We start from the raw sequence: 26,706 nt of genomic DNA, 5'->3' as shown, positions 1-26,706 counted from the left end.
AAGAAAAATACCATTATCATCATTTTCCACAAAAAATAGTACTACCATTATAATTTTCCATAATATTAAATCCCTATAACTGGATAATGTTGAAATTTTTTATTATTGCTGTTGTTTTTATTGTTGTATTTAAATGATGTTAATGTGAACTTCATTACATAACTACATAAATTTAAATAGCATACAATTAGAGAAATAAGAGAAGCAATTGTTCAAAAAAGCCTGAAATCTTAAAAGAGCATAATATCTAAAAGTTTTACTTTTAAAATTTTATTTATTTATTTATTTATTCTGCTCTGGGTCTTCACTGCTGCACGAGCTTTTCTCTAGTTGCAGTGAGTGGGGCCCACTCTCTAATTACGGTGCATGGGCTTCTCATTGCAGTAGCTCCTCTTGTTGTGAAGCACTAGCTCTAACACACTTGAGCTTCACTAGTTTCAGCACTTGCACTCAGTAGTTGTGGTTCTTGGGCTCTAGAACAGAGGCTCAGTAGTTGTGTGCCTGGGATTACTTGCTCTGAGCATTTGGATTTTCCTGGATTGGGATTGAATCTGTGTCTCCTGCAATGGCAAGCAGATTCTTTTACTCTGAGCCACCAGGGAAGACCTTAAAAGTTTTGCTTTTTATCGCTTTCTGTAAAATGTCATCATAATGTAATCAATTAACAATAATATCAAGTGATTCATTTTTTTCTAATCATTCTGCATTTATTTTGCTACCACACAAATTTCAGCCAGCTTTCTTGGTGAAGAGATTCACAGAAATTCAGCCATGAAAATTATTATATAAATCATTTAAATCTACAAATAAAACATCCAGTGCTAATATGGCTGTTATTAAGTCAGTGTTAATAACAGTGTTAATAATATGGTTGGATTAATCACTGTTTCTCTCTTATCTTCTAAAAACTTTCCTGAAAGAAATAAGGAGAGAAAGAAGCATAAATCCAAACTTTATTTCAAAACTAATATTAGAAAAAGTCTGAATCCCAAAACAATAAAATAGAAATAAATACTCAGAAAACAATGGAGGCAAGAGAAGGGAGTAGGAAGATGTTAAGAAAGGAAGTCCATTTCTGCAAAGTTAAGAAAAAGCTGCCAAATTTCTCTTTTTAAAGTAAGTAGCACAGGTTAAGATATGAACCAGACAGCAGCAGGAAATTTTCTTGACCTTATTTGGTTCCTAGAGCAGAGCAGTCAGTGTGGACTGAAAGAAGTAAGCTGAATTAGACAGAAGTTATTTCCGGTTGGGGGCAGCGATGTAGAGAATAATTCTGCATATTTGAAGGAAATAGTCTGTTACTAAAGCTGTGAGAACAGATCTAGAGCTGCACATCTCAGCTGTTTTACAAAGGGAGAAATCTCCTCACTTCTAAAGTGGGATCAAAAATGCTAGAGCCCAGTTTCGATGCATGAGACAGGGCACTCAGGGCCAGTGCACTGAGATAACCCTGAGGGATGGGATGGGGAGGGAGGTAGGAGAGGGGTTCAGGATGGGGGACACATGAACACTCATGGCTGATTCATGTCAATGCATGGCGAAAGCTACTACAATATTGTAAAGTAATTAGCATCCAATTAAAATAAATTAATTAATTTTTAAAAATGCTACAGCTAAACTTATGCTTTCGGCAACAGTAGGTTGCGCTATTTTATATAAACCTCAGGTTGGAAACGAAAGGTTGGTCAATGTATTAAAAATCCTTCTGAAGGAGCCAGAGAGCTAACAAGGCATTGAGGATTTTCAGGACCAAGATCCAGAAGAAAAGGGCAGTATAGGAAAGAGAGTCCAGCATTTTTCACCATTTTTCTACTTGAGATACCTACATACTTTGATTTATTGTTTTATTTTATTGCACTCCATGGATACTGTGTTTTTTGTTGTTGTTACAAAATTGTAATGCTGTTACAACCTTGAAAGGTCTGTGACAACCTGGCACAAGGTCTAACTAAGCAAGCCTGTCAGCTCCATTTTCCCAACAGCATTTGAATCACCTGTCACATATTCGTAATTCTCACAGTATTTCAAAATTTTCCAGTACTTTATATTTGTTATGGTGACCTGTGATCAGTGATCTTTGTTGCTATTACTACAGCTCACTGAAGAGTTCAGATGATAGTTAGCATTTTTTTAGCAATAAAGTATTTTTAATTAAGGTACATGCATTTTTTTAAGACATAATACTATTGTACACTTAATAGATTACAGTAGAGTGTACATATAACGTTTACACGCACTGGGAACCAAGTATTCATGTAACTTGCTTTATTGTCATATCATCTTTATGGTGGTGGTCTGGAAACCCACAATATCTCTGAGGTCTGCCTGTATTGGCATGTTCTGAAAAGAAATCAAAAGAAAATACTTGAGAATTTTTCCTTTATCTTAACATTAATGATTATTTTTATATCATTAAGATCTTGTGGACCACTACACTTAAACTGTTATACCTTTGTGGCAATTTTGTGTGTGTGTGCCCTGCTAAGTCATTTCAGTTGTGTCCCACTCTTTGTAAACCTATGGACTGTAGCTCACCAGGCTCCTCTGCCCATGGAACTCTCCAGGCAAGAATACTGGAGTAGGTAGCCATTCCCTTCTCCAGCGGATCTTCCTGACCCAGGGATCAGATCCGGGTCTCGTGCATTGCAGGCAGATTGCTTACTGTCTGAGCTATCAGGGAAGCCCGATTAATAGGAAGGAGAACTCAATTCAAAACATTATTATGGTGAGAAAAACAAATCAAAACCTTAATCACACCCTTCTCTGTTCATAGCCTGATTTTTCTACACTATCGACATATCTTGGTGTTAACATAAGTACATAAAAATTAATGATCATCCTCGATGCCTCTCACCTTCCTACCACACAGCTATCAGTAAATAATGAAAGTTGAGTGCTCAAACTACATCCAGAATCTAACTGCTTCTCCTATCCCCACCATTATTACCCTTGTCTAGGCTCCCATCAATTCTCATCCAAAAGATTATAAGGAAATCCGTTTCATCCTTGCTCCCCTACTCTCTGTTCTCAATACAGTAACATTGTGATTCATTCACCACAGAAGTCAAGTCAGTTCTTCTCTTAAATGCCCCCTATCATACTAATCACTCAGAGTAAGTACTGAAAGCATTCAGCCAAACAACAGAATGCCCATGACATGACTATCACCAACTTTCTGCCTTTATTGCCTGCCGCCCACTTCATGACTCACTGAGCTCCAGGCACATGGGACGTCTTACTGGAACAACACTCTAGACCAATACTCTCTCATTCTCTGTCATTTCTACATAAAAGTATGTAGAAATACTTTCACATACTTGCATGACTCACTTCCCTACTTCCTCTGGCATTCTGCTGAAATGTCATTTCTTGAAGAAGATTTCATAGACCCAATCTTACAAAAGAGTGCCCACTGACACATGCTTATTCTTGCTTATTCTGTGTTTTATCTTCTGAAAAACATATGCGTTAACTTGTTCATCTTATCTTTACAAACCTTTTCAAATGAAAAAGATCCAGGTCCTCATGTCAGGTACTCATGGATCTTTTCCAAGGTAGTATCCTCTGCAAATTGAACACTGCTTGCTGAAAAATATATTTCAAGTGAATGAATGACTAATGAAGAGTAATTGGAATCATATATGTGAAGAACACAGTTACTAATGGAACAAATTTCTGATACGAAAAGAAAATTCAAGAAATGAGTCAAAAGTATTAAAATGAGAAATAAATGTCATAAACATAAAATGGAGTTTTGATTTTTTTTCTAGTGCTGCCAATGATTTTCATTAGGCAGCTTCAGTTTCCTCCCAAACACCCTGCTCAGAGCCAACTTCACTTCCTTATTCCTCAGGGTGTATATCAAAGGATTCAGCAGCGAAGTGACAGTGGTGTGTATGACAGCCACATACCGTCCCTGTATTACAGAGGTGGCAGAGGTTGGGGAGATGTAGGTGAGCCCCACAGTTCCATAAAACAGAGATACCACCATGAAATGGGAGGCACATGTGGACAGAGCCTTGTGGAGCCCACGGCAGGTCCGGTTCTTGAACAGAAGGAAGCTGATAATATACAAGTAGGAGAGGAAAGTGAAGAAGCATGGTACCATAGCTAAGCTGCCAGTGACAATAAAAATGAGCCACTGATTGAGCCGAATGTCACCACAAGCAAACTCTAAGAGGAGCTTCACATCACAAAAGAAGTGATTGAGTTTCAGAGAGTGGCAAAAGTTCAGACGTGCAGTCATGACAGAATGCATCAGAGCATAGAAGAAGCTGGTGATCCAGGCCACAGTTGCCAGGAGAATACACGCCTTGAGGTTCATGATAACAGTGTAGCGAAGTGGATAACAGATGGCCACAAAGCGGTCAAAACCCATCATGGCCAGCAAGATGGACTCAGTGCAGCCCAGAAAGTGGAAGAAATGTAGCTGAGTGATGCAGCCCAGGAAAGATACGGCCTTGTGAGCAGAGAGGAGGTTTGCCATTAGTATGGGCAGTGTCACTGAAGAATAGCAGATATCCAGACAAGAAAGATTTCCCAGGAAAAAATACATAGGGGAGTAGAGTCTTGGCTCCGAGATGACAACCACTAATATGGACCCGTTTCCAAACAGATCGATCATGTATATAATCAGGAGGGTCATAAGGAGAACAGGCTGCAACTCCTGAGTGGAGGTCAGTTCCAGCAGGAGAAACTCATTCACTGTGGTAACGTTCTCCATCGCTCTGAGAAGGATTGATAACAGTGGCATTAGTAAAGCTGTTCTAGCAGACTGTATGGGTTAAATGAAGCAAGTTCATCATCTGAAAGTATATAAGGATGATCTACGGTGAGTAAAATGTTTAGAAATGCTAAAATTAAATTCACTTGCAATATAATTAAGAACAGAAATATATGATAAATTCTGAGTCAGTGTGATATGTGTGATACATAGAACAAAGAAGTATATTTAGGATGCTGAGCTAAACCTATAAAGCAGCTCATATAGAATAAAGGCAGATATTCAGTGAACACAGTAAGAGAACAGGACTCAGTTTTAGCCTCATTGTAGCATTAAAATTAATGTATCTAAAAAGAGTCTTGTCAGATATATTTATAAAAATTAATTTCTGGGTACAGATAGAAGCTTAGCAATAGTCCTAAATATCTGCTTTTAAAAAAGAGTAGGTTCTCCACAACCTAAACCTTTGTAAAACTAGAAGACATTTTTTAAAATCCACAAATTTCAAGTCATGTGTAGGCAGAGGGAATACAAATCAGCAGAATTGGTGTCAGCGTCAGAAGAGGGCATCACAGCAACAGGGCTATTTATGCAGGAAAATCCCAAAATACCAAGCTGTTTAACAGCAAGAGAATATTGAAAACAGCAAAAAAATGTTCAGTCTCAGAAAATAGTACCTCACACTGAGAGCGAATTTCTCCAGAATATAGAAAAGAGCAAGTCAATGTGCTTGTAATGATGGAATGCAGAGAAAAGTACATTACTACAGAGGCACTAAGAATGTTGCAATACAAGAGGGGACCAATTTGCCAAGAATCTGAGGAAAATATCCTATCCCCTTTCCCATAAACCTCCTGCTATAACTTGCCCCACAAATTCAACTTGTTCATAGATAAACAATAAATATGAAAACTTCTGCATCTACATGAAAGTACAATAAGAAAAAAACAGATAAATAGAAAATCATTTCTTAATCAAATATATTTGTTCAGAAAAAAAAAATTTGAAGTGAAACAGAAAACTTCAGCACAACATTCCTAAGTGAAGCTACTAAAACTATAACATAAATTTTAATGAAAAAATATACAAATATTCAAAACAGAATTTCAAATTTAAACACAATGACATGCTCTTATGATGATGATTAAAATGTTTGAGACATTATATTTGCCTGAGGGTGGTAAAATACACACAGTTAATAGCAATAACTATTAAAAATCTCACACTCAAAGCAATTCCACTTTCTAGATTGTCCTTCAGATGTGTTTGCAAATGTCAAAAATTATGTATTTGCGATGATATTTATTTAAGCATCGCCATATGAAAGATTACAAGCAAACTAAATGACCATACAAGACTAGTTAAATAATTTTCAGTACATAGGAAATAGTAAAACGAGGCAGCTCTTTATATACTGTTTTTCATCTCTTGCATAAAAAAACACTCACAAGTACACAGGTAGAAATGCATATGTGCTGCTATATCTACTTCATACAAAAGACGCATGATTAAACAGATTAAGAAAATCAAAGCTTTTCCAACTAAAAAATTGTGCCATAAACCCACTTGTTCCATCCTATAATTTTGACAAATTATATTCAAAGAGATTCCCCAGCTACTGTCACTCACCCTTTCTAATGGTCTCAATTTCCTTCTATAAAACACACACACATACACGAAACACCAAAAAAAAAAAAAAAGCCACACATTTGTACACACACAAACACAAAAACCTTCCTTCTTACCTATTCTCTTATGTTCTACCTACTGACGGTGGCAATTCACCCTATTCTTTACTCCTCTGTGTACATACCTTAGGAAAAATATATGGTTTTGGTGCACAAGGAAACCCAAGAATAGGGACTATAATATGTTGATTATCCCTTTGTACAAAATTATCAGAAAGATTTTAGCTGCTCAGAGTCTTATATGACAAATATCGTATCCCTAAGAGTAAATATAAATCACAGAGGACTTGGCCTTCATTCCCATTCTAAGCACAAAATAAGCACATTGAATCCCCTCTGAACTCTCCCTAGAGATGTTCCAAGCATAGATGTCTAGGGATCTCTTCTCAAAGGGTTATTCTCTCTACTTTAATCTTTCAATAAATAGTTATTTTGGTTTTTTAAAATCTATTTGGTAGAACATTTTGCTACATTTAACTAAAAAAAGAATATTATGCAGAGCCAGTGATTTCCACTGAAAGATTAAAGAAATAGTAAATATGACCATTTTTAAACAGTGCAGCTCCTATCACTGGAAACTCTTAATGGCTTGTGGATCCAAAGTGTGTCATTGTTTAGAGAAATATATTAAGAAATTAAAAGATGATAAAGTTTAAATTGAACCATTTTGACAAGACAAGGTGATTGATTTAATCTGAGAAATGTCAGAGCAAAAGAAACCAACAACAAAATAAGGGCTTTATAGTCACCAAAATGAAAAATAAAGTACCCTGTTAGACTCAAAACAGATCCTGTCTATAAATGGAAGAAAAATTGACAGATTTTTCTTAAAATCTGCTTTAGCCAAAAATTTCTTAATAATGATTAATTATAGATGCATACAACAAAACTCTCAGACTCTGGAACAAGATCACCTGGAGTTAGAATCCTGGCTCTGCTCATAGTATGACCACAGTTAAGTTACTTTTCCTTTCTGGTCTCTCGTTTTCCTCTTCTGTAAACAGATGATAATAATGAAACCAACATGATTTGATTGATGTGATGACTACGGTTAAATAAATTAATATCTGTAAGTGAACAAACTCTGTATAAGTGATTATACACACACATACACACAATCATGGCTACAAAGAATTCTGAATAAGGGTTATAAAGACATTTTGCAAGAAACAGAGAATTTGTGATGTTAAGAATCATAGTCTGGAAACCTCGATCACATATCTAGAATTTTATCCAGTTCTACTACTGCAGGATGACATTTGCCAAAGGATTACTTTTCATCCAATTTAAAATATATTTTCTTTCATGGATATTGACAAGCGGATTCTAAACTAACAAAAAAGAATAACAGAGGTTCTGGTTCAAGATGGCAGAGTAGGAGACCCTGAACTCACCTCTTCCCATGGACACACACAATCTATAGCTACACAGAAAAGAAAACCAGAAACTAGTTGAAGAGCTGTTACACATCAAATCAATGAGAAACATTCCACACTGAATCAGGCAGAGAGACCAAGATGCAATCTGGCCAAACACTCTATTCCCAGCATGGCAACCCACAACTCCCAGCTTCTCACTGAGGAGTGAAGAGTTTAGACTCCACATCTGGCACCCCAACTCTAAAGAATTTCACTTGAGGAGCAAACCCCCAGACATCTAACTTTGAAAAACAAGGCTTGCATGTGTGAGACCTACAAAGCTATACAGAACTAAGAGAGAGTTCTTAAAAGGCTCACAGGACCTCACTCTGGCTAACTGACACCCCATTACTCCCCAAAGCTCAGAAAAGAGGCAGCAGATTGCAATTTGTCCAGTCTTAGGGAATTCCCTGGTGATCCAGTGGTTAAGACCAAAGTCCTTCCTAGAGTGACCCTCTCACGTTCTCATGGAAGGACTAGACATAGGAGGTGAAAACAGCAAAGGAAGCCGCAGGAGACTTTCTTGCATCAAAATGCTTTTTTAAAAATCAAGTTGTGGAATTCCATGGTCATCCAGTGGTTAGGTCTTGGAGTTTCCAATGCAGAGGGTGCAGGTTCAATCCCTGGTCAAGGAACTGAGATCCCACATGCCATATGGCACAGTCAAAATACAAAAAAAAAAAAAAAAAAACAGACAGGGGAAAAAAAAAAAAAACTCACATAGAATGAAATGTGTCCAGTCTTCACGTGAAGAAGATCTATTTGCTTATTTTAAAGGCTTGACCTAAGTGGTAGGCTTCTTATCTAACACACTTCTAGAGGCCAACTACAAAACTCTCCATAGACAGAGGCCTTAGCAGACACCATCTCTTTTCTATCCCTCTGCCTCATTCAGATTGCCAATATATCCCAACATCCAGGGGACACCCCTTGACCATTTGACTCTAGTGGCCAGCAGGGCTCACGTCTTTTGGCTCCCACAGGTCTGTACCAAACAGAGCAACAATTCTTAACTGGCTATCTCCTTTGGCACAGCACAGAGACAGACAGAAACATCCATTCTTTCTGTGAAATAGGACTATTTGCTTCCCTTAAAAGCTACAGCCTAAGAGGCAGGCTTCTCATTTATCACACAGCTAGGGGGCAAGTACAATCCTTTGCAGAGCTCAGGGAGTCAAACGGATGCAATCTTCAGGCTATAGTCTGCCCTAGCTCAGAACTCTGGTGTTTCTGAGAAAGAAACATCTTTCTAGTGTTCTGGTTTTTGTTGCTGACACCCAGAGACCACATAACCCAGATAGCCTGCTCTGGTCAGAGGGGCTTGTGTCTTTGGGCTTACCAGGACAGTCACAAACAAAGAAACTGTTCTTAACTGGCTACCACCCCAGGGCTCAGTGAAGGAGAAGCAAACAAACTCACTTCCTACAGACATCCACTGAAGGAAGTCTATAGACATTCATTGAAAACTACTGCCTGGGAGTCTGGCTTCCAATTATCCTGCATCCAGATGCTGATGGAGACATTTATTATAAATCTCAGTTTTAATATGTCTTCCCTTTTCAAGGTATACAACAAGGAATTTACCAATAAATTGAGTACATTTTCTAGCATTTAGATCAACTGATCTTTTTCCAATCAATAAATTGATATGAGAACATCTGACATATATGATAATAGAATGGCCAGAATAGAAAAGAAATAGATAAATCATTTATCATGTAGTAAGTGCCTGCTTTCATCCCTCCCTAGCTTTCTTATCTCTTTTTAGTTCTCTGTAGCATCTAATTACCCTGACATGTGTACTTATGAATTTGTGCATTGTGTGAGATTGTAGAATTTATTTTGCTTAGTCTTGCTTCCTACACCTAATATGCTGCCTGACACAATATATATTCAATGACTATCTCTTAAATAAGTGAGTAGGTAAATAAAAACTGAGCAAATAATGACACATAGTTGAGTGCAGAACATGGTTATGGGGCTATAAATTCCTGAGGGAAAACCATGCAGACCATTTATTAGAGTGAAGGGATAAAAATCTTAATTGGAGTCAGATAGAAGCCTCAATCTCAGTGGCGCTGCCAGCAGTCTTTAAATAACTTGCTCCCGAAGGTTTTCTTCAGTGCCAGCCTCACTTCTTTATTCCTAAGAGTGTATATCAGTGGATTCAGCACTGGAGTGACTGCACTATAGACGATGGCCACCATCCGGTCCTGAGTCATGGAAGTGGCTGAGGCAGGACGAATGTACGTAAAGCCTACAGGTCCATAGAAAAGACACACCACCGTGAAATGGGAGGCACAAGTGGACAAAGCTTTGTGGAGTATTCTGCAGGACTTATGCTTGAGCAGAAGGGAGCAAATAATGTACAAGTAGGAGAGAAGCGTCAGGAAGAAAGCTCCCATAGATACGCTGCCTGTGACAACAGAAAGAAGCCATTGGTTGAGCAGTGTGTTACTGCAGGCCAGTTCCAAGAGGGGCTTGACATCACAGAAGAAGTGGTTGAGCTCTTGAGAGTGGCAAAAGTTCAGGCGTGCAGTCATGACAGAATGCACCAGAGCGTTAAAGATGCTGGTGATCCAGGCCACGGCTGCCAAGAGAATACATACCTTGGGGTTCATGATGACAGGGTAACGAAGTGGGTTGCAGATGGCAGCGAAGCGATCAAAAGCCATAACAGCTAGTAAGATGGCCTCTGTGCTTCCCAGAAAGTGGAAGAAGTATAGCTGAGTGATACAGCCCAGGAAAGATATGGCCCTGCGAGCGGAGAGGAGGTTTATAAGGACTTTGGGCAATGTCACTGAAGAGTAGCAGATATCCAGGCAAGAAAGGTTTCCCAGGAAAAAATACATGGGGGAATGCAGTTTGGGTTCCAAAATCGCAATCACTAATATAGCTCCGTTTCCAACCAAGTTTATCAAGTAAATGATTAAGAAAATCACAAAGAAGAAAGGCTGCAGCTGCTGAACACTGGTCAGGCTAAGTAACAGAAACTCATTTACTGTAGTGACATTCTCCATTGCTTTGGGGAGCAAAAGTAATGATGACAGTGAGTTAGTTTTTTGAATTTTACACTGTGGGAATTAAGTGAAGCAAGTTTATTATTTGGAAAAGCCAAACGGTGAGCTCCAGTGTGGAGAACATTTAGAAGTGGTAAATAAACAGCTTTACCACTCCTAAATATGAGTCAAACATCTTTTTACCACTTCAGAATTTATCATGTACTAATAAAAACAGCTTATAATGAGTAAGTCAGATATAGATAAAAGACACTTTTTTAAAGCATAAAATGTAAAACATGATTATATCTTATTTACAAAATTAGAATTAGAGGTTCGAAAAAAATTAGAGGCTAGAAAAATTTAAAACATACAAAGGAAATAATTGTTCAGCTTATGATTCTCGGTTCTGGCAGTAAAAGTGATATAGCCTAGTGAGGATTTCTTCTTTTCTCCTAAGATATTTTAAAGCCTCAGGAAATTAACGCATCCTTCCTAGAAGCCTAAACTTTCAGCAAAACTAAGAAACATAAAATCCAGAATCTTCAAATATTGTGTTTAAGCAGAGGGAATAAAAACAGCAGTTAGCATCAGTAGTTACAAGACTGCAGCACAGTGGTGGGTTTGTGTGTGTAGTTGAGAAAAGCTTTAAAGGGTAAAAAGTGTTAACAGGAAGAGAATTTTGAAAACATTCCCGATTTTTCAGGCCTAGGAAAAAATGCCCTACCTTTATTGGGAATTTCTACGAGAGGAGGAGAATTAGAACAAGATAAAGCATAAGCATTGAAAGAGAAAGGAAAAATATATATTAAATGCTTTGCCATTTGTAAAAAAATAATCACCACCTTATTAACAGAAGAGGGAGCCCTTGAATTGAGGAATGGAAAAACCACCTGGTATACCCCCTCCCTGGTGGCTCAGATGGTAAAGAATCTGCCTGCAGTGTGGGAAAGATCCCCTAGAGAACGGAATGGCAACCCACTCCAGTATTCTTGCCTGGAGGGTACCATGGACAGAGGAGCCTGGTGGGCTACAGTCCATGGGGTTGCAAAGAGTCAGACATGACTGAGCGATTAAGCAGGAGCCTACCCACCCTCACCCATACTAACATTCCCCTGCTAACAACTGGTCCAGAATATCACAACCCAATGTAAGCTCCCAATAAAATAGCTTCAAAAGTTGACAGAAATAATGAAGAGTACAGTTCACAATCCTAATAGAAGTTTTTCTATGGACTTCCCTCCTAGCTCATTCGGTAAAGAATCTGCCTGCAATGCAGAAGACGTGGGTTTGATTCCTGGATCTGGAAGATCCCCTGGAGAAGGAAATGGCAACCCACTCCAGAATTCTTGCCTGGAGAATCCCATGGACAGAGGAACCTTGCGGGCTACAGTCTGTGGGGTTGCAAGAGTCAGACACGACTGAGTGACTTTCACTACTACTTTCACTTCACTCACTAATAGAAGCTTTTAACATCTCTCTCTCTCTCTGCCTTATAGAAGAGAAAGCAAAAAAAAAAAAGTAAGAATATAAAAATCTGAAAAACATAATTTACAAATTTGATTGATATATATATAAACAGCTCAGTAAGAAAAGAATTCACACCCACAAAAAAATAGCAAAATACAGATGGAGAGAATTTATCACTACACTAAAATTATACACTAAAGGAAGTTCTCTAGTCAGTAAGAAAAGATCCTAAGCAGAAGAACGGAAATGCAAAAAGAAGTGAAGAATATCAGAATGGGTATGTGTCTATATACATGTAAGGAAAAATTGACCCACTAAAAGTGAAAAATTGACCCACTAAAAGTGGAAAATGACTATACAAGGCAATAATGACTATGACTTGTGGATGTTAATACTATGTAGAATAGAATACACAAATGGAAAAAGAAAAGAATTCACATTATTTTTAATGGCACATTGAACATTTACAAAATCAAGATAGGTTGAGGTTTTTTTTTTTTTCCCCAGCATCAAAAATTTTAATAGATTGAGTCATTCAAAGAATACGCTTTGACTATGGTAAATTTTTTAAAAAGTAAGAAAAAGATATCCAAAAAATGCACTAAATGCTTGAAATAAAGCAACACACAGCTAAATAATTCATAAAGGGAAAATCCAAATAGATTTTCTTTAATATTTTAACCAAATCATAATGAAGATGAGACATAACAAAACTTTTGGTATGTAGTTAAAGAAATAAACAGAGAGATGTTATGTCTTGAATTCATATCTTAAAAAGAAGAAATATTAAACATCAGTACTCTAAAGTTGTATTTCAAAAAACTAAATGAATGAATGAATAAAACCAGCACCTCAAATCTAAAGAAAGCAAAAGAAAGGAAATAATGAAAATAATAACATGAACCATTAAAATAGAAACGAAAAGTGCAGTAGAGAAAAGTCAATAAAGTGAAAACTTAGTTATCTGAAAAGATTGTGAAAGTAATAAACTCCTGTAAGACTTAAAGAGAGAGTGCTCAAAATATCAATTTAAAAGGTAATATGGCAATGGATATTAGCAATGTCAAAAATTATAGAAGATCTTTATGAGCAAATTTATGCCAATAAATTTAACAATCTAGATGACATTTACAAATTACTTTGAAACAAAAGTAAATTATTAACACTAACAGTAAAAGAAAGAAAATTTGAATAGTTTGATATCTATATAGGAAACTGTAGCTGCTATTTAAGACCTTCCCCAAAAGAAAATGCCAAATCCAGATTTCTACCAAATAGTTAATGAAGAAATAATTTACACATAGTCTCCTAAAGAAAGAAAAAAAGAATACTTCTCAACTTCTTTTATAAGGCTAGCATAACCTTGATGAAAGTAGTGAAAGTCACTCAATCATATCTGACTCTTTGTGACCCTATGGACTATACATTCCATGGGATTCTCCAGGCCAGAATACTGGAGTGGGTAGCGTTTCCCTTCTCCAGGTATCTTCCCAACCCGGGTCTCCCTCATTGCAGGCAGATTCTTTCTTACTTCCCGCAAGGGAAGCCCGAAGCCCCCCGAAAAGAATACTCTCAACTTCTATTTTAAGGCTAGCATGACCTTGATACCAATACTTGAAAAAGGACTTAACAGAAAGGAGATGTGCAGATTACCCTGTTTCATGACTACAGATGCAAAATTCCTGTCTCACTGTCTCTTATGTGACTCTGTGCAAATCACCATCATCACTCATTTGAATTATTGGAATGATCTTATTTCCACTCTGGTCCAGTCTCCTATTCTCAAGGCAGCATCTGGGATTATTCTGTTAAATATGTCTAATGATTTAAGCTTCCAGTTCTACTCTATCCCTGGATTACTCAGCCACATTGATCTCTATGTTGTTCCTAAAACACTGACTACATTCTCATCTCAAGGTCTGTGCACCAGCTCTCTACTTGTATGAAGCATTCTTATACTTAATAAATTCACGTTTAATTCCCACATCTCTTTCAGACCTTTGCCCTACAGCTACACCCTCATCGTGAATTTCTCTGATTGTTTTGTTCAGTCACTAAGTCCTGTACAACTCTTTGTGACCTGATGGGCTGCAACATGCCAGGCTCCTCTGTCCTCCACTATCTCCTGGAGCTTGCTCAAATTCAGGTTCATTGAGTCGGTGATTCTATCTAACCATCTCATCCTCTGTCACCCTCTTCTCTTGCCCTCCATCTTTCCCAGGATCAGGGTCTTTCCCAGTGAGTCAGCTCTTCACATCAGGTGGCCAAAGTATTGTAGCTTTAGCTTCAGCAACAGTCCTTCTAGTGAAGAGTCAGGGTTAATTTCCTTTAAGATTGACTGATTTGATCTACTTTCTGTCCAAGGGACTCTCAAGAGTCTTCTCCAGATTAAATTACAAAAAAATATAAATAAATAAAAGTATATCCTTTCTTACTATGTTGTTATCAATGGCACTTATCTTAATCTGCTGTACTGGATTTTATTAAATATGTTTTGCAGTGTCAAACACACACACACAAAACTATTGTCTATTTTATTCACTACTGCAACCCAGCACCTAAAACAGTGTCTGGAACATTTTTTTGGTGCTCTCTCTATACTTACTGAATTAGCTACTGGATTGTGATTACCTGTTCAATCATTATCAGCTACAAAAAACTATCCTCAAAAGGTCAGATTTGTCTTCTTTTGAACATTTTCACCTAAAATCTATCCATACTATTCTCCTGAATGTGATGCTACACTCACAAAAGACTCTTTCAGTTTATCAGAGGACATGGCAACAGAGAAAGTGAGCAATGAATATCTGTGATAAAGTAAATAACTTTTAGCCATATAGGGCCCATTTTAGCAATTCGTTTTTGTCATGGACTGTTCTCAAAGACACTTGTGATTCTTAATGATTAATTGCTGTCTATAAACTGAAGGGTTAATAGGGTAGCAGAGATGTGCCTGCAAACGGGTCTCTCTGCTCAGGCTGAGCATCCTTGCATACGAGGCATTCTGCCAAAGAGTCTGGACACAGCCTTGAGTTTAATGGTCCCTTGCAAATGAGGGAGCATTCCCTTCTTGAGATAAGAGGGAGATGAGGGCTTTGTGCAGACTCTTCAGTAGACAGAGATTTCACTCCCCTTTGCTGTACGATAACATGTATGCACCTGCACTGTACTGAAAAGGCTTATTCTTACAGTCTGGAATTCTGCCTAAGGAGGGCTTTATAATAATAAACGGCAATTAGTTTGCCCAGTTCTGTTCCTCTGGCCAGAGTGGTGTCCGGTCTGTCTCTTGTATGTCTTGTATGTTCTGTGTCATTTCACAACGTGGGGCTCGAGTGAAACCGAGAGAGGTAAGAAACCCCGGGGGGATTTTAGATCCATAGCAGGGGAGCTTTCGGAAACATGGGGAATTGCTCACCCTAGCAGAAAAAATTGCTAGGTGAATTCTTGTACATAATCATGGGGAATTCTTCACCCTAGCAGATGGGAACTTTCAAAAGTTCATGGTTCAAAAAACCATGGGGAAATCCTGCTAGGAAGAAATGAATGTTCATTATGGGCACAATATGTGAATTTATATATTAAATCATGTGACAAAATTTATGTAATGCTATAACACAGGCTTTGACTTTGCTATCTACTGATAATGAGACTAAATCTAATGCTTTAATGAAGGAAGAGGCAATTTATGAGGATATGCCAAATGTTGGTGGAATTTCTGCATTGCCTAAAAGTAAGGATACAAATAAGCCTCCTTCTGGAAATGGTGAAACATCTGATAGTTCAGAATCAGATTCGGAGGCTTCTTCGGTTTCATCAGAGGAGGGCAAAGAGATTAAAGAAATGACCCATCTATTCCGGGAATAGTGGAAATCCCGTAAGGAGGAGAAAAAATCTACACCTTCTGCTCCTGCTTGTGCTTCTCTTCTCCCCACTGCAGTTGATCGGCCCGATGTGGGCAGGGAACATTGTCAGTTCTCCTTTCCTTTGTCTATGCCCCATGATGATGACTTGTCTGCTCCCCCTGGTGGGTTTATTGATCCTCCACAATTGTTTCCCATTCAGAGACAGCAGGATGGCAATGTGATAAATGTTCAATATGCTCCTTTGGAATATAAATTTTTTAAAGATCTTAAAGCTGCAGTAGCGCAATACGGTCCTCAATCTCCCTTCGTTTTGGCTACGTTGAAATCATTGGAAAAAGGCAAATTAATCATTCCATTAGATTGAGAATCTATTGCCCAAGCTGTCTTGGAGGGCTCTCAATGGTTGCAACTTCGTAGCTGGTGGGAAGAAGCTAGAAAGCAGGCTCAGATTAATGAGGGACAAAATCCCCCTGGTCCTCTCGAGGACAAACCAATGGGAGAGGGCCAATATTGGGCTTTAAGAGAACAGGCTAAATATTCTGATCAGGACTTACAACAAGTCCGCCAAGTCTTTTTACAAGCATGGCGCTGTGTAGTGCCTACTGGCCAAGCCCAGCCCTCCTTTGTTAAAACAATGCAAGGCCCTAATGGGCCATATACTGATTTTCTAGCAAGATTGAGGGTAGCTGTGGGACAGGCTGTAGGGAGGGATGAAATCTCAGGCATATTATTACAAACTTTGGCATTTGAAAATGCAAATCCTGAATGCAAGCGTATACTGGGACCTTTAAAGGGACAGGGTGCATCTATAGCTGAATATATCAGAGCCTGCTCGGGAGTAGGAGGAACTGAGCATCAGGCTAATGTCTTTGCTACAGCCTTGGCCAAGGTTATGAGACCACCAAAGGGAGGTAACTGCTTTCTTTGTAAACGACCTGGTCATTAAAAAAAAAAAAAAAAAAGTGTCAAAAATTAAAAGCTGATCAATGTGCAATTCCTAAAGACAGATCTCTTGCTGAAAAAAATAAGACTCCTCCTGGACTTTGCCATCGGTGTGGAAAGGGGTTTCATTGGACTAATGAATGCAAATCTAAAACAGATAAAATGGGCAACCCAATACCAGGAAACTATCCTGCGGGCCTGAGTCCTTGGGGCCCAGGAACAATACCGGGGACTTCTCCTCCTTGCCCTCCTCCCATTCCATCTGCCCCAACCCTGTTCCTTCTCAACAACCATTACGAGTCGATGCCCCATTAAAAGGACCTCAGATGATGACTTTGGACTTACGGTCTGCTACTTCAGGGAGTGTTACTGCTGATTTGCCACTAGCTTTTGTCACCAGAGGGAGGCATTTATAAATTAAAAACAAATGTATTTGGACCACTGCCCAAAGGCACTTTTGGCTTGATATTAGGCCGTAGCAGCGCGGCTTTGAGAGGTTTAACCATAATTCCTGGGGTAATAGACTCTGACTATGTTGGGGAAATTTTAATTATGGCCTCTACTTCTACCACACTTTCATTGATAGCTGGAGAACATATTGCTCAAATACTTCTCCTACCTTATCACCCCTTTTTGGCTCTTCCTAATGAACGAACAGGAGGATTTAGAAGTACTGGGTGACATATATTTTGAAAAATGCTTATTAAAGATTCTCACCCTGTTCTTTCTTTGATTATACAAGGAAACAACTTTGAGGGACTAGTAGATACAGGGGCAGATGTTTCAATCATGTCTTCTCAACAATGGCCCCAAGATTGGGAAAAAGAAAAAAAACCCTTTAATGCTGATGGGATTGGGCTCCATTGCAGATGTCTGGAAGAGTACCCATCCCTTGCAGTGTCAATTCCATAATGGAAGATCAGTGTTTGTTACTTTTTATATTGTAAATATACCTATTAATATATAGGGGAGAGATCTTCTCTCTCCTTTGGGGCCTTCTGTAACCATTCCATCGGAAAACTAGTGGCCACTGCTCAAATTCCTCGAGCACTCCCATTAAAATGGTTAACTAGTACTCCTAAATGGGTTGAGCAGTGGCCATTACCACAAATGAAGCTCAAGGCATTAGAACAAGTAGTACAAGAACAACTCCAACTTGGTCATATAGAGCCCTCTACCTCACCCTGGAATTCTCCTGTTTTCATTATAAAAAAGAAATCTGGAAAATGGAGAATGTTAACTGATTTATGAGAAGGTAATAAATGTATTGAACCTATGGGAGCCTTGCAATTAGGACTCCCCTCTCCAGCTCTTATTCCTCAGAATTGGTCCTTAATGGTGTTAGATCTTAAAGACTTGTTTTTTTACCATTCCCCTACAATTGCAAGATAGAGATAAATTTGCTTTTACAGTTCCTGTTCTTAATCATGCTCAGCCTGTTAAGCGTTATCAATGGACAGTCTTACCACAAAAAAAATGATAAATAGTCCTACCTTATGCCAAAAACTCTTAGCTGGCTCTTTACAATCCCTTCGTCAAAAATACCCCAATTATATTCTATATCATTATATAAATGATCTCCTATTGGCAGCTCCTAGTATTGTTAAACGTGATAAATTCTTTTTAAAAGTACAAGAAGCTTTGAGACTATACAATTTACAAATAGCCCCCAAAAAAATTCAAAAAGACTTTCCTATTTCATATTTAGAGACAATATTAAAACAACATAAAATTAGGCCCCAAAAGTTGCAAATTAAAAGAGACCATCTCAAAACCTTAAATGACTTTCAAAAGTTATTGGTAGATATTAATTGGCTACGCCCGGTACTTGGGATTCCTACTTATCAATTACGACATTTGTTTTCTACTTTAAAAGGAAATACAGCTCTGGATAGCCCCCGGACCTTAACCCCATTGACTTTACAGAAACTTCAGTTTGTTGAGCAACGACTAAATGACGGCTTTTTGACTTACATGCATTTCAACCTATTTCTTTTATCATATTTCATACCCCTTATTCTCCATCTGGTGTAATTGCTCAAGAAGAAGGATTAATAGAATGGGTTTTCTTACCTAACAGTTCTTCCAAAAGATTGACTATATATATGGATAAATTAGTCTTCCTTATACAGAAAGGTCGCTATCATATTTTACAACTATCAGGTTGTGAACCACACCAGATTGTTACTCAGTTAACAACTGCTCAAATATCTCGATGTTTACAATTTAATAAAAACTGACAAATTTCTCTTGCCTCATATCCTGGTTCGTTTTCTAATCATTATCCATCATCTAAATTGATTGATTTTCTCCGGACTAACACTATAATATCTCATTCCACAATTTCAGATGTTCCAGTTAAGGGACCCACTATTTTTACAGATGCAAATAAAAATACTGCTCGATATTGGACCTCGAAAAATTCCAAGGTTCTCCCCCACTCATTTTCTTCTGTACAGCCCACTGAATTGTGGGCTACCTATTTAGTTCTGCAAGATTTTCCCCAACTTCCTATTAACATTGTTTCAGATTCTCGATATGCTGTTCCCTCCCCATGTCTCCCTTCCATTGACTCTTAAACAGTTATTGATAACTTGTTTTACCAAGTACAACAATTGTTTTTGCAGCATTCAGAGTTAATTTTCTTTACTCACATCCATGCACATTCTGCCCTTCCTGGACCCTTATCATTTGGAAATGCTACAATTGATGCCTTACTTTATCCTATAGAAGCAGCAAAACAAGAACATCTCTTACATCATACCAACTCCAAAGGGTTACAAAAATCTCACACTATTACTCGAAAACAAGCTCAAAATATTGTCCGTTCTTGTTCCATATGTGCACCCTTTGCTTTTCCATTTACCCCACCAGGTGTCAACGTAAGAGGACTACAGGCAAATCAGATATGGCAAATGGATGTAATTTACATTTCTTCCTTTGGACAACAAAAATGTGTGCATCATACTATAGATACTTGCACACATTTTCAATGGGCTACTGCATTACATTCTGAAAAAGCTGACGCTGTTATTACTCATTTTTTATCTTGTTTTGCAGTTATGGGATTACCACTTGAATTGAAAACTGATAATGCACCTGCTTACCAATCCGCAAAATTAGCTCACTTTTTATCTCAATACCATATAACTCATACTTTTGGTATTCCTTATAATAGTCAAAGGCAAGCTATCATTGAAAGAGCTAATCATACCTCACGTGATTATCTTGAAAAAATAAAAAAGGGGGAACAAGAGAGATTTATGAAACCTAAAGACATTCTGAATAAAACTTTACTTACCCTAAATTTTTTGAATGTTTGGAGCAAGGGAAATCTATCGGCAGCAGAGTTGCATTTTCAAGGGAAAGAAGAAGATAAGAAGATCTTGAATACGCCTATTTGGTATAAAGATAAAGAGAAAGGTTGGATCCCAGCATCCTTAATATATTTGGGACGAGGGTATGCTTTCATTTCTGTTGATAATTACAGGTTTTGGACCCAAGCAAGATTGATCAGAATCAGCAATGGTTAATCCCCTTGTTCAGAAATTTGAAGAGCTTACAATGCAGAGAAGCCTTACCTCCCGTACAAGGGAAGCAACACCTCCTACGTGGGGTCAAATGAAGAGGTTGACCCAGGAAGCAGAGAAGACATTAATGAAGGTGGGGCAACCTCTGAATCCTACCAATCTTTTGCTTGCCATGATGGCGGTGTTGACATGTCAGGTAATCGGTGTATCGGCAAGTAATCATACATATTGGGCATATATACCTAATCCCCCATTAGTAAGAGCAGTTTCCTGGGGGGAACCAGAAGTGCAAGTGCGTACTAATGAGACTGCCTTCTTTCCCCCGCCAGCTTGCAGGGGAATAGAACAACTATCTTATCATAAACAACAATATACTATTAGTAATTTGACCATTGCCATGGAAGGTATTCCTTCATGTATGGGGGACACCCCTTTTGTCTGTCCACTAAGGAACATTCTCATCATTCTTATAATACATGGGGGGTAAAGTATAATAATTATCATTTTGCTACTTTTACTGTGCTTGTTTCCACTAGGGGATTTAATACCTGGACAGAACCGATGGATACGCATAATGGAAAACACATGTCGCTATGTCCTGTTAACTTTTTCATTCCTTCTGTAGAATCTTTGGAGTGGGAACATTGCTGAGGTCATCGACCATTTAAGGTCTTGAATTACTCTGGGGCCATCATTGTAGATTGGAGTCCAGATCATGGGCAATTCTTAGAAAAATGGTCAAATAAATCTCTTAGGTGGCATCGTGCAAATAGCACTTTGATGGGCAATGGTAACGAAACAGTTAAATGGCAGCAATTTGCACTTGTCCCTCCTCAATTACAATTGCAAGGATATCCGCACATTCAAGGAGATATTTGAAAACTATGGGCGGTTTCTGGTAATCTCACTATCTGGTCAGGAAATTATACTTTGGACAGTGGTGACTCTTTGGGTCCATTCCATGTTAATTTACATGTTAATAAATCTTATTCTGCAATGGCATGTGTAAAATATCCTTTTGCATTGTTATATGGGAATTGGACCTGGAATGATACTGTGGGGTCTGTGTCATGTGATTATTGTAATTTAACTCAGTGTGTAAATGTCTTGGTGGGAAGAATTTGAAAGACAAGCCTTTAACTCCAATTTCTCGCTAGTAATTGTTAAAGCTCGGACAGAAGTATGGTTGCCTATAAATCTGGCTCAGCCGTGGTCAGATTCTTTTGCTGTTTCTCATCTAGTAACCGCTGTACAGACTTTGCTACACCGATCTCGACGTATGCTTGGTGTGGTCATTGCTTCGATTCTCGAAGTCGCGTCAGTAACTGCAACAGCAGCTGTAGCAGGCCTTGCGTTACACCAAGGAATTCAAACAGCTGATTTTGTTTGGGACTGGCAAAAAGACTCTCATTTGTTATGGCAACAACAGCGAGATTTGGATGCACAACTTGCTACCAACGTGCTCAATCTTCAACCGTTTCCTGGCTTGGAGATCAATTGGCTGTTTTATCTACACGAAGTCTGTTGAAATGTGATTGGAATTCTTCTGTTTTGTATAACACCTGTACAATTTAACAAGAGCCCTTCAAGAGATTAACTGAGACATATAAATAAAAAGAGTTCTAGATGCTCATCATCTAGAGAGATTCCGCCTAGCCCCCAAGAGGTGGCTGGATAGCCAATGACAGGTAAGACCCTCAGAGGAGGGCAACCTAAGACAGGCACAGCTGCAAGAGGGGCTAGCGAGGCTGGAGGTTGGCCACCTACAGCTTTAAGTCTTGCTCTACAAAACATCAATACAAATGTCTCGAGGGCTTAAATAAAATTTAAAAGGGGGAGATAAAGGGTTAATAGGGTAGCAGAGATGTGCCTGCAAACGGGTCTCTGCTCAGGCTGAGCGTCCTTGCATATGAGGCATTCTGCCAAAGAGTCTGGACACAGCCTTGAGTTTAATGGTCCCTTGCAAATGAGGGAGCATTCCCTTCTTGAGATAAGAGGGAGATGAGGGCTTTGTGCAGACTCTGCAGTAGACAGAGATTTCACTCCCCTTTGCTGTACGATAACATGTATGCACCTGCACTGTACTGAAAAGGCTTATTCTTACAGTCTGGAATTCTGCCTAAGGAGGGCTTTATAATAATAAACGGCAATTAGTTTGCCCAGTTCTGTTCCTCTGGCCAGAGTGGTGTCCTGTCTGTCTCTTGTGTGTCTTGTATGTTCTGTGTCATTTCACTCGTAATCACCAGTAATCTACAATAAACAGTATTTAAAATTTAAGAAATTACATTATTGGTGAAAGAAAACAAAAATCTAGGAGCTGCACTCCATGAATATGGATATAGAAGAAATATTCTAAATGGAGTTGGGAGAGAAGATGATTAATCTCAGGAGTCATAAATATAATTGAAGGACATTATTACCTATGCATATATCAGAAACTGGCGATGTACTCAAGTGAAAATATTAATACTTAAGTAAGTACTTTATACAGAGTTTTGAAAATTATTATATTTTTCCTGGATAATAGCACCATCCATCTTCCACTAAAAATCATACTATTGCAAATTTATGTAATTATATAAACAGTAGGTAAAATCTAACATATTGTTTGACTAGAACTAGAACCTGTCATTTTTGTATAATTAATTTTGGCATATATTAAGGTATTACTCATGTAATTTTTTCCTCTACTTCACTTTTTTCTTCTCTTTATATTTTCTCTAATTCTCAGTAACACACACACCCACCTACACACACCCACACCCACACCCACACACCACTAAACAGATATAGGCACTCAGACATTTAATTAAAACGTAGACTTAACTTGATTACAATGAGAGTCTACCCTAAAACAAATAACAAATAACCAAAACAAAAAACAAAAATGTACACACACATAGACTGAGAAATTCAAAGCTTTACTTGCTAATGATTTGTGCTGTGAACCCACCTGCTCGTCCACTCTGTAATTTTCACAGCTTAGATTCAAAGAATTTTCCCCATTTACTTTCACTTGCTTTTTCCAATTATATTAACGCCCTTTCTTCAGAAAATTATTCCTCTAATCTAAGCTCACTTTTCTTCTGTTTACTCTCAGCCAATTTGTCCTACACATCTGTCTTTACATACTTTATAATAAAATAAAATTTTGGCTCAAAAAGGATATCCAAAAATCAGAGATCAGCTGTGTTTACTGTCCACCTGAATAAGATCATCAGAGATAGTTCCAGCTGTTCAAAACTCTTACACCCATTTTATTGCAAGCAACCTCTATCTAGATGTGAGACTGAATCTCAGCAAATCCATCTTTTATTTGAGAGAACAAACAGACTAAATCCTGTATAAACCTCCCTGGGGGTATCTGGACATTAATGTCTTGGGATTTTCTCTCTAGAGACTTATTTTCTCCATATTTCTCTTCCATAAGTATCAATTTATACGCTTCTTTGGTGTGCTTGTGAAGTCACTAGATTAATTCTTTAATAGTAAATTTGGGGCAGAGCCTTTGGCTGATCATGAGCAAAAGGGAGTGATGAGAATATAAAAGAGAAGAGCTAGCTCTATCCTTCAAAAGTCTAACACCTTGTAAATGCAAAAAAAGTGATAACAGTTAGAGCAATATAATAAAAACTAAAAATATGAATTATAAACTGAATTCCACAGATACAGAAAAGGGAAGGATTTGGGGAAATGATAAACAAACAGGAAAGAATAAACAATGGGAATAAGTTTGTTTAATTTACATTTTTATGTATGGGATCTTTGAAGTATTGCAAAAAATCTAAGGTTATTATTTGTACTATTATGATAAATATCCTTTCTGAAGATAAGGGAAATTATATATTTTCTGTTTTCTTTCTTTCTCTTTTTTTGGTCACATTATGTGGCTTACAGAATCTTAGTTCCCTGACACCAGGGATTGAACCCAGGCCACAGCAGTGAAAGCGCTGAGTTCTAACCACTAGTGCTATGCTTAGTTGCTAAGTCGTGTCTGACTCTTTGCAACCCCATGGACTGTAGCTTGTCAAGCTCTTCTGTCCATGGAATTCTCCAGGCCAGAATACTGGAGTGGATAGCCTTTCCCTACTCCAGAGGATCTCCCCTACCCAGGGATCAAACCCAGGTCTCCCACATTGCAAGTGGATTCTTTACCAGCTGAGCCACCGAGAAAGTACAATAAATGTAAGAAGGACAGTGACAAAGGAAGACAACTTTTAGACAAATGCTGAAAGTTAGAGAACCACAAGTCAATGGAAAGTTAGTTCACCATAAGACAAAACAAAATTTAAGAACAATAGATTAACTGAAAAATATATTTGATATGTTTGAATATATTTGGGATTCCCTGGTGGCTCAGACGGTAAAGTCTGCCTGCAGTGTGGGAGACCCGAGTTCAATCCCTGGGTTGGGAAGATCCCCTGGAGAAGGAAATGGCAATTCATTCCAGTATGCTTGCCTGGAAAATCCCATGGACAGAGGAGCCTGGCAGGCTAAGTCCTTAGGGTCGCAGAGTTGGACATGACTGAGCAACTTCAGTTCACTATATTTGATATGGAGGTTAAAATACCAAAAAAAGTGTGCACAAGTAGAGATAAGCACATCATAGTTTTACTTATGCTCAAAAGATTCAAATTAACTTTTTATTTAGATATAGTTTCAAATGTATAGAATATACAGAAGCATTTCAGGAATAAGAAGAGAACCCCCCCAAATCCATTAATCCTTTACCCAGATTAATCTATTGTTAACATTTTGTCCCATTTATCATTGAAATCAGTACTGCTAGCAAGAAAAAACAGATTGCATGGGCAAGACAGATAATTTTCTATATTTATCATGAGAGAAAAAGAAACACTACACTTCATGGGAAATGAAGTTTGAAAGTTGCTACTTTTTCTCCCACAGCTCTCAGGGCCTTTCTAATATCCTTATTCCTCAAAGTATAAATGATGGGGTTTAGCATAGGGGTCACCACACTGTACAGTACTGAGATCAGTCGGTCTTTTGCCAATGAGTAAGATGAGATGGGCCGCACGTATGTGAAGATGGAGCTGCCATAGTAGAGAAGGACAATGACCAGGTGGGAAGCACAGGTAGAAAAGGCCTTTTGTCTCCCCTCTGAGGAGCGGATCCTCAAGATGGTGGAGATAATGTAGAGGTAGGAAAGGATGATAGCTAGGAAAGGAGCCCATCCAATGAAGACCCCAACGATGAGTAACACCAACTCATTTACAGAAGTGTCCCCACAAGACAAGATCAGCAAAGGGGGGATGTCACAGAAGAAATAATTAATCTCGTTGTTGCCACAGAAAGGCAGGCGGAACGTCAGTACTGTATGCACCACTGAGTTGAGGAAACCACCAGTCCAGCAGGAGGCTGCTAACTGGCTGTATAGGACCTTGTTCATGATAACCGAATACCTTAAAGGTTTACAGATTGCAATGTAACGATCATATGCCATAGCTGCCAGGAGGAGACATTCTACCCCCACAAAGAAAAGGAATGCAAAAAGTTGAGCCACACAGCCCCCGTAGGAAATACTTTTCTTCTTTGATAGGAGATGCACCATCATCTGGGGGACATTAGTGGTGGTATAACAGATATCAAGAAAGGCCAGATTCCTTAAAAAAAAATACATGGGGGTATAGAGTCGTATATCAACCAATGTTACCCAAATAATGAATATATTTCCTCCCAGGGTACAGAGATAGATCATAAGAAATGTGGTAAAGAATAAAAGCTGCACATTGTTTAAGTCAGAGAATCCTAAGATGATAAATTCAGACAGAGTGTAATTTTCTCCTTCCATGATGTTTTCTCTCGGAAATTGAGAAAGAAGCAGTACAGATTGCAGTATTCATGTGCTGCAACAGCAGTAATCTACAAAACAAGAACATATAACTTTATAGATAAAATAATCATCAGAAAATATCAGGAAAAGAACACTCAAATTCAGAATCCATGACAAGTTACAGTGCTGTACTACAATCATCACATAAGCCTTCGACACACACATTTAAACTTTTCCTATAGGACCCATCTCTTACAGAATATCAGCAACACCTTTACA

The 26,706-nt window shown here is 38.2% G+C and overlaps 3 protein-coding genes across 3 annotated transcripts; all 3 read right to left on the bottom strand.

Annotated features, from left to right (window-relative positions):
- Nucleotides 1–3,766: 3,766 nt before the first annotated feature.
- LOC114109566 (olfactory receptor 12D3-like) lies at nucleotides 3,767–4,723 on the bottom strand. Its single transcript, XM_027958569.2, has one exon. It carries the CDS (start codon nucleotides 4,721–4,723, stop codon nucleotides 3,767–3,769), a length of 957 nt encoding a protein of 318 aa, XP_027814370.2.
- Nucleotides 4,724–9,898: 5,175 nt separating this feature from the next.
- Nucleotides 9,899–10,849, bottom strand: LOC101115488 (olfactory receptor 12D3). Its single transcript, XM_027959105.2, has one exon. The coding sequence runs from the start codon at nucleotides 10,847–10,849 to the stop codon at nucleotides 9,899–9,901; it is 951 nt and encodes a 316-aa protein (XP_027814906.2).
- A 14,648-nt stretch (nucleotides 10,850–25,497) lies between these two features.
- Nucleotides 25,498–26,445, bottom strand: LOC105613647 (olfactory receptor 5V1-like). Its single transcript, XM_015102630.3, has one exon. It carries the CDS (start codon nucleotides 26,443–26,445, stop codon nucleotides 25,498–25,500), a length of 948 nt encoding a protein of 315 aa, XP_014958116.3.
- Nucleotides 26,446–26,706: the final 261 nt, after the last annotated feature.

The sequence above is a fragment of the Ovis aries genome, chromosome 20 (assembly GCF_016772045.2).
Source record: "Ovis aries strain OAR_USU_Benz2616 breed Rambouillet chromosome 20, ARS-UI_Ramb_v3.0, whole genome shotgun sequence".
Classification (NCBI taxonomy): Eukaryota; Metazoa; Chordata; class Mammalia; order Artiodactyla; family Bovidae; genus Ovis; species Ovis aries.
Note: the sequence above shows the minus strand (reverse complement) of the source record. Positions and strands in the feature narration are given on the sequence as shown.

Excerpts from the sequence above, each read along its gene's own strand:
- LOC101115488 (XM_027959105.2), bottom strand. The coding sequence starts at position 10,849 with ATGGAGAATGTCACTACAGTAAATGAGTTTCTGTTACTTAGCCTGACC.
- LOC114109566 (XM_027958569.2), bottom strand. The coding sequence starts at position 4,723 with ATGGAGAACGTTACCACAGTGAATGAGTTTCTCCTGCTGGAACTGACC.
- LOC105613647 (XM_015102630.3), bottom strand. The coding sequence starts at position 26,445 with ATGGAAGGAGAAAATTACACTCTGTCTGAATTTATCATCTTAGGATTC.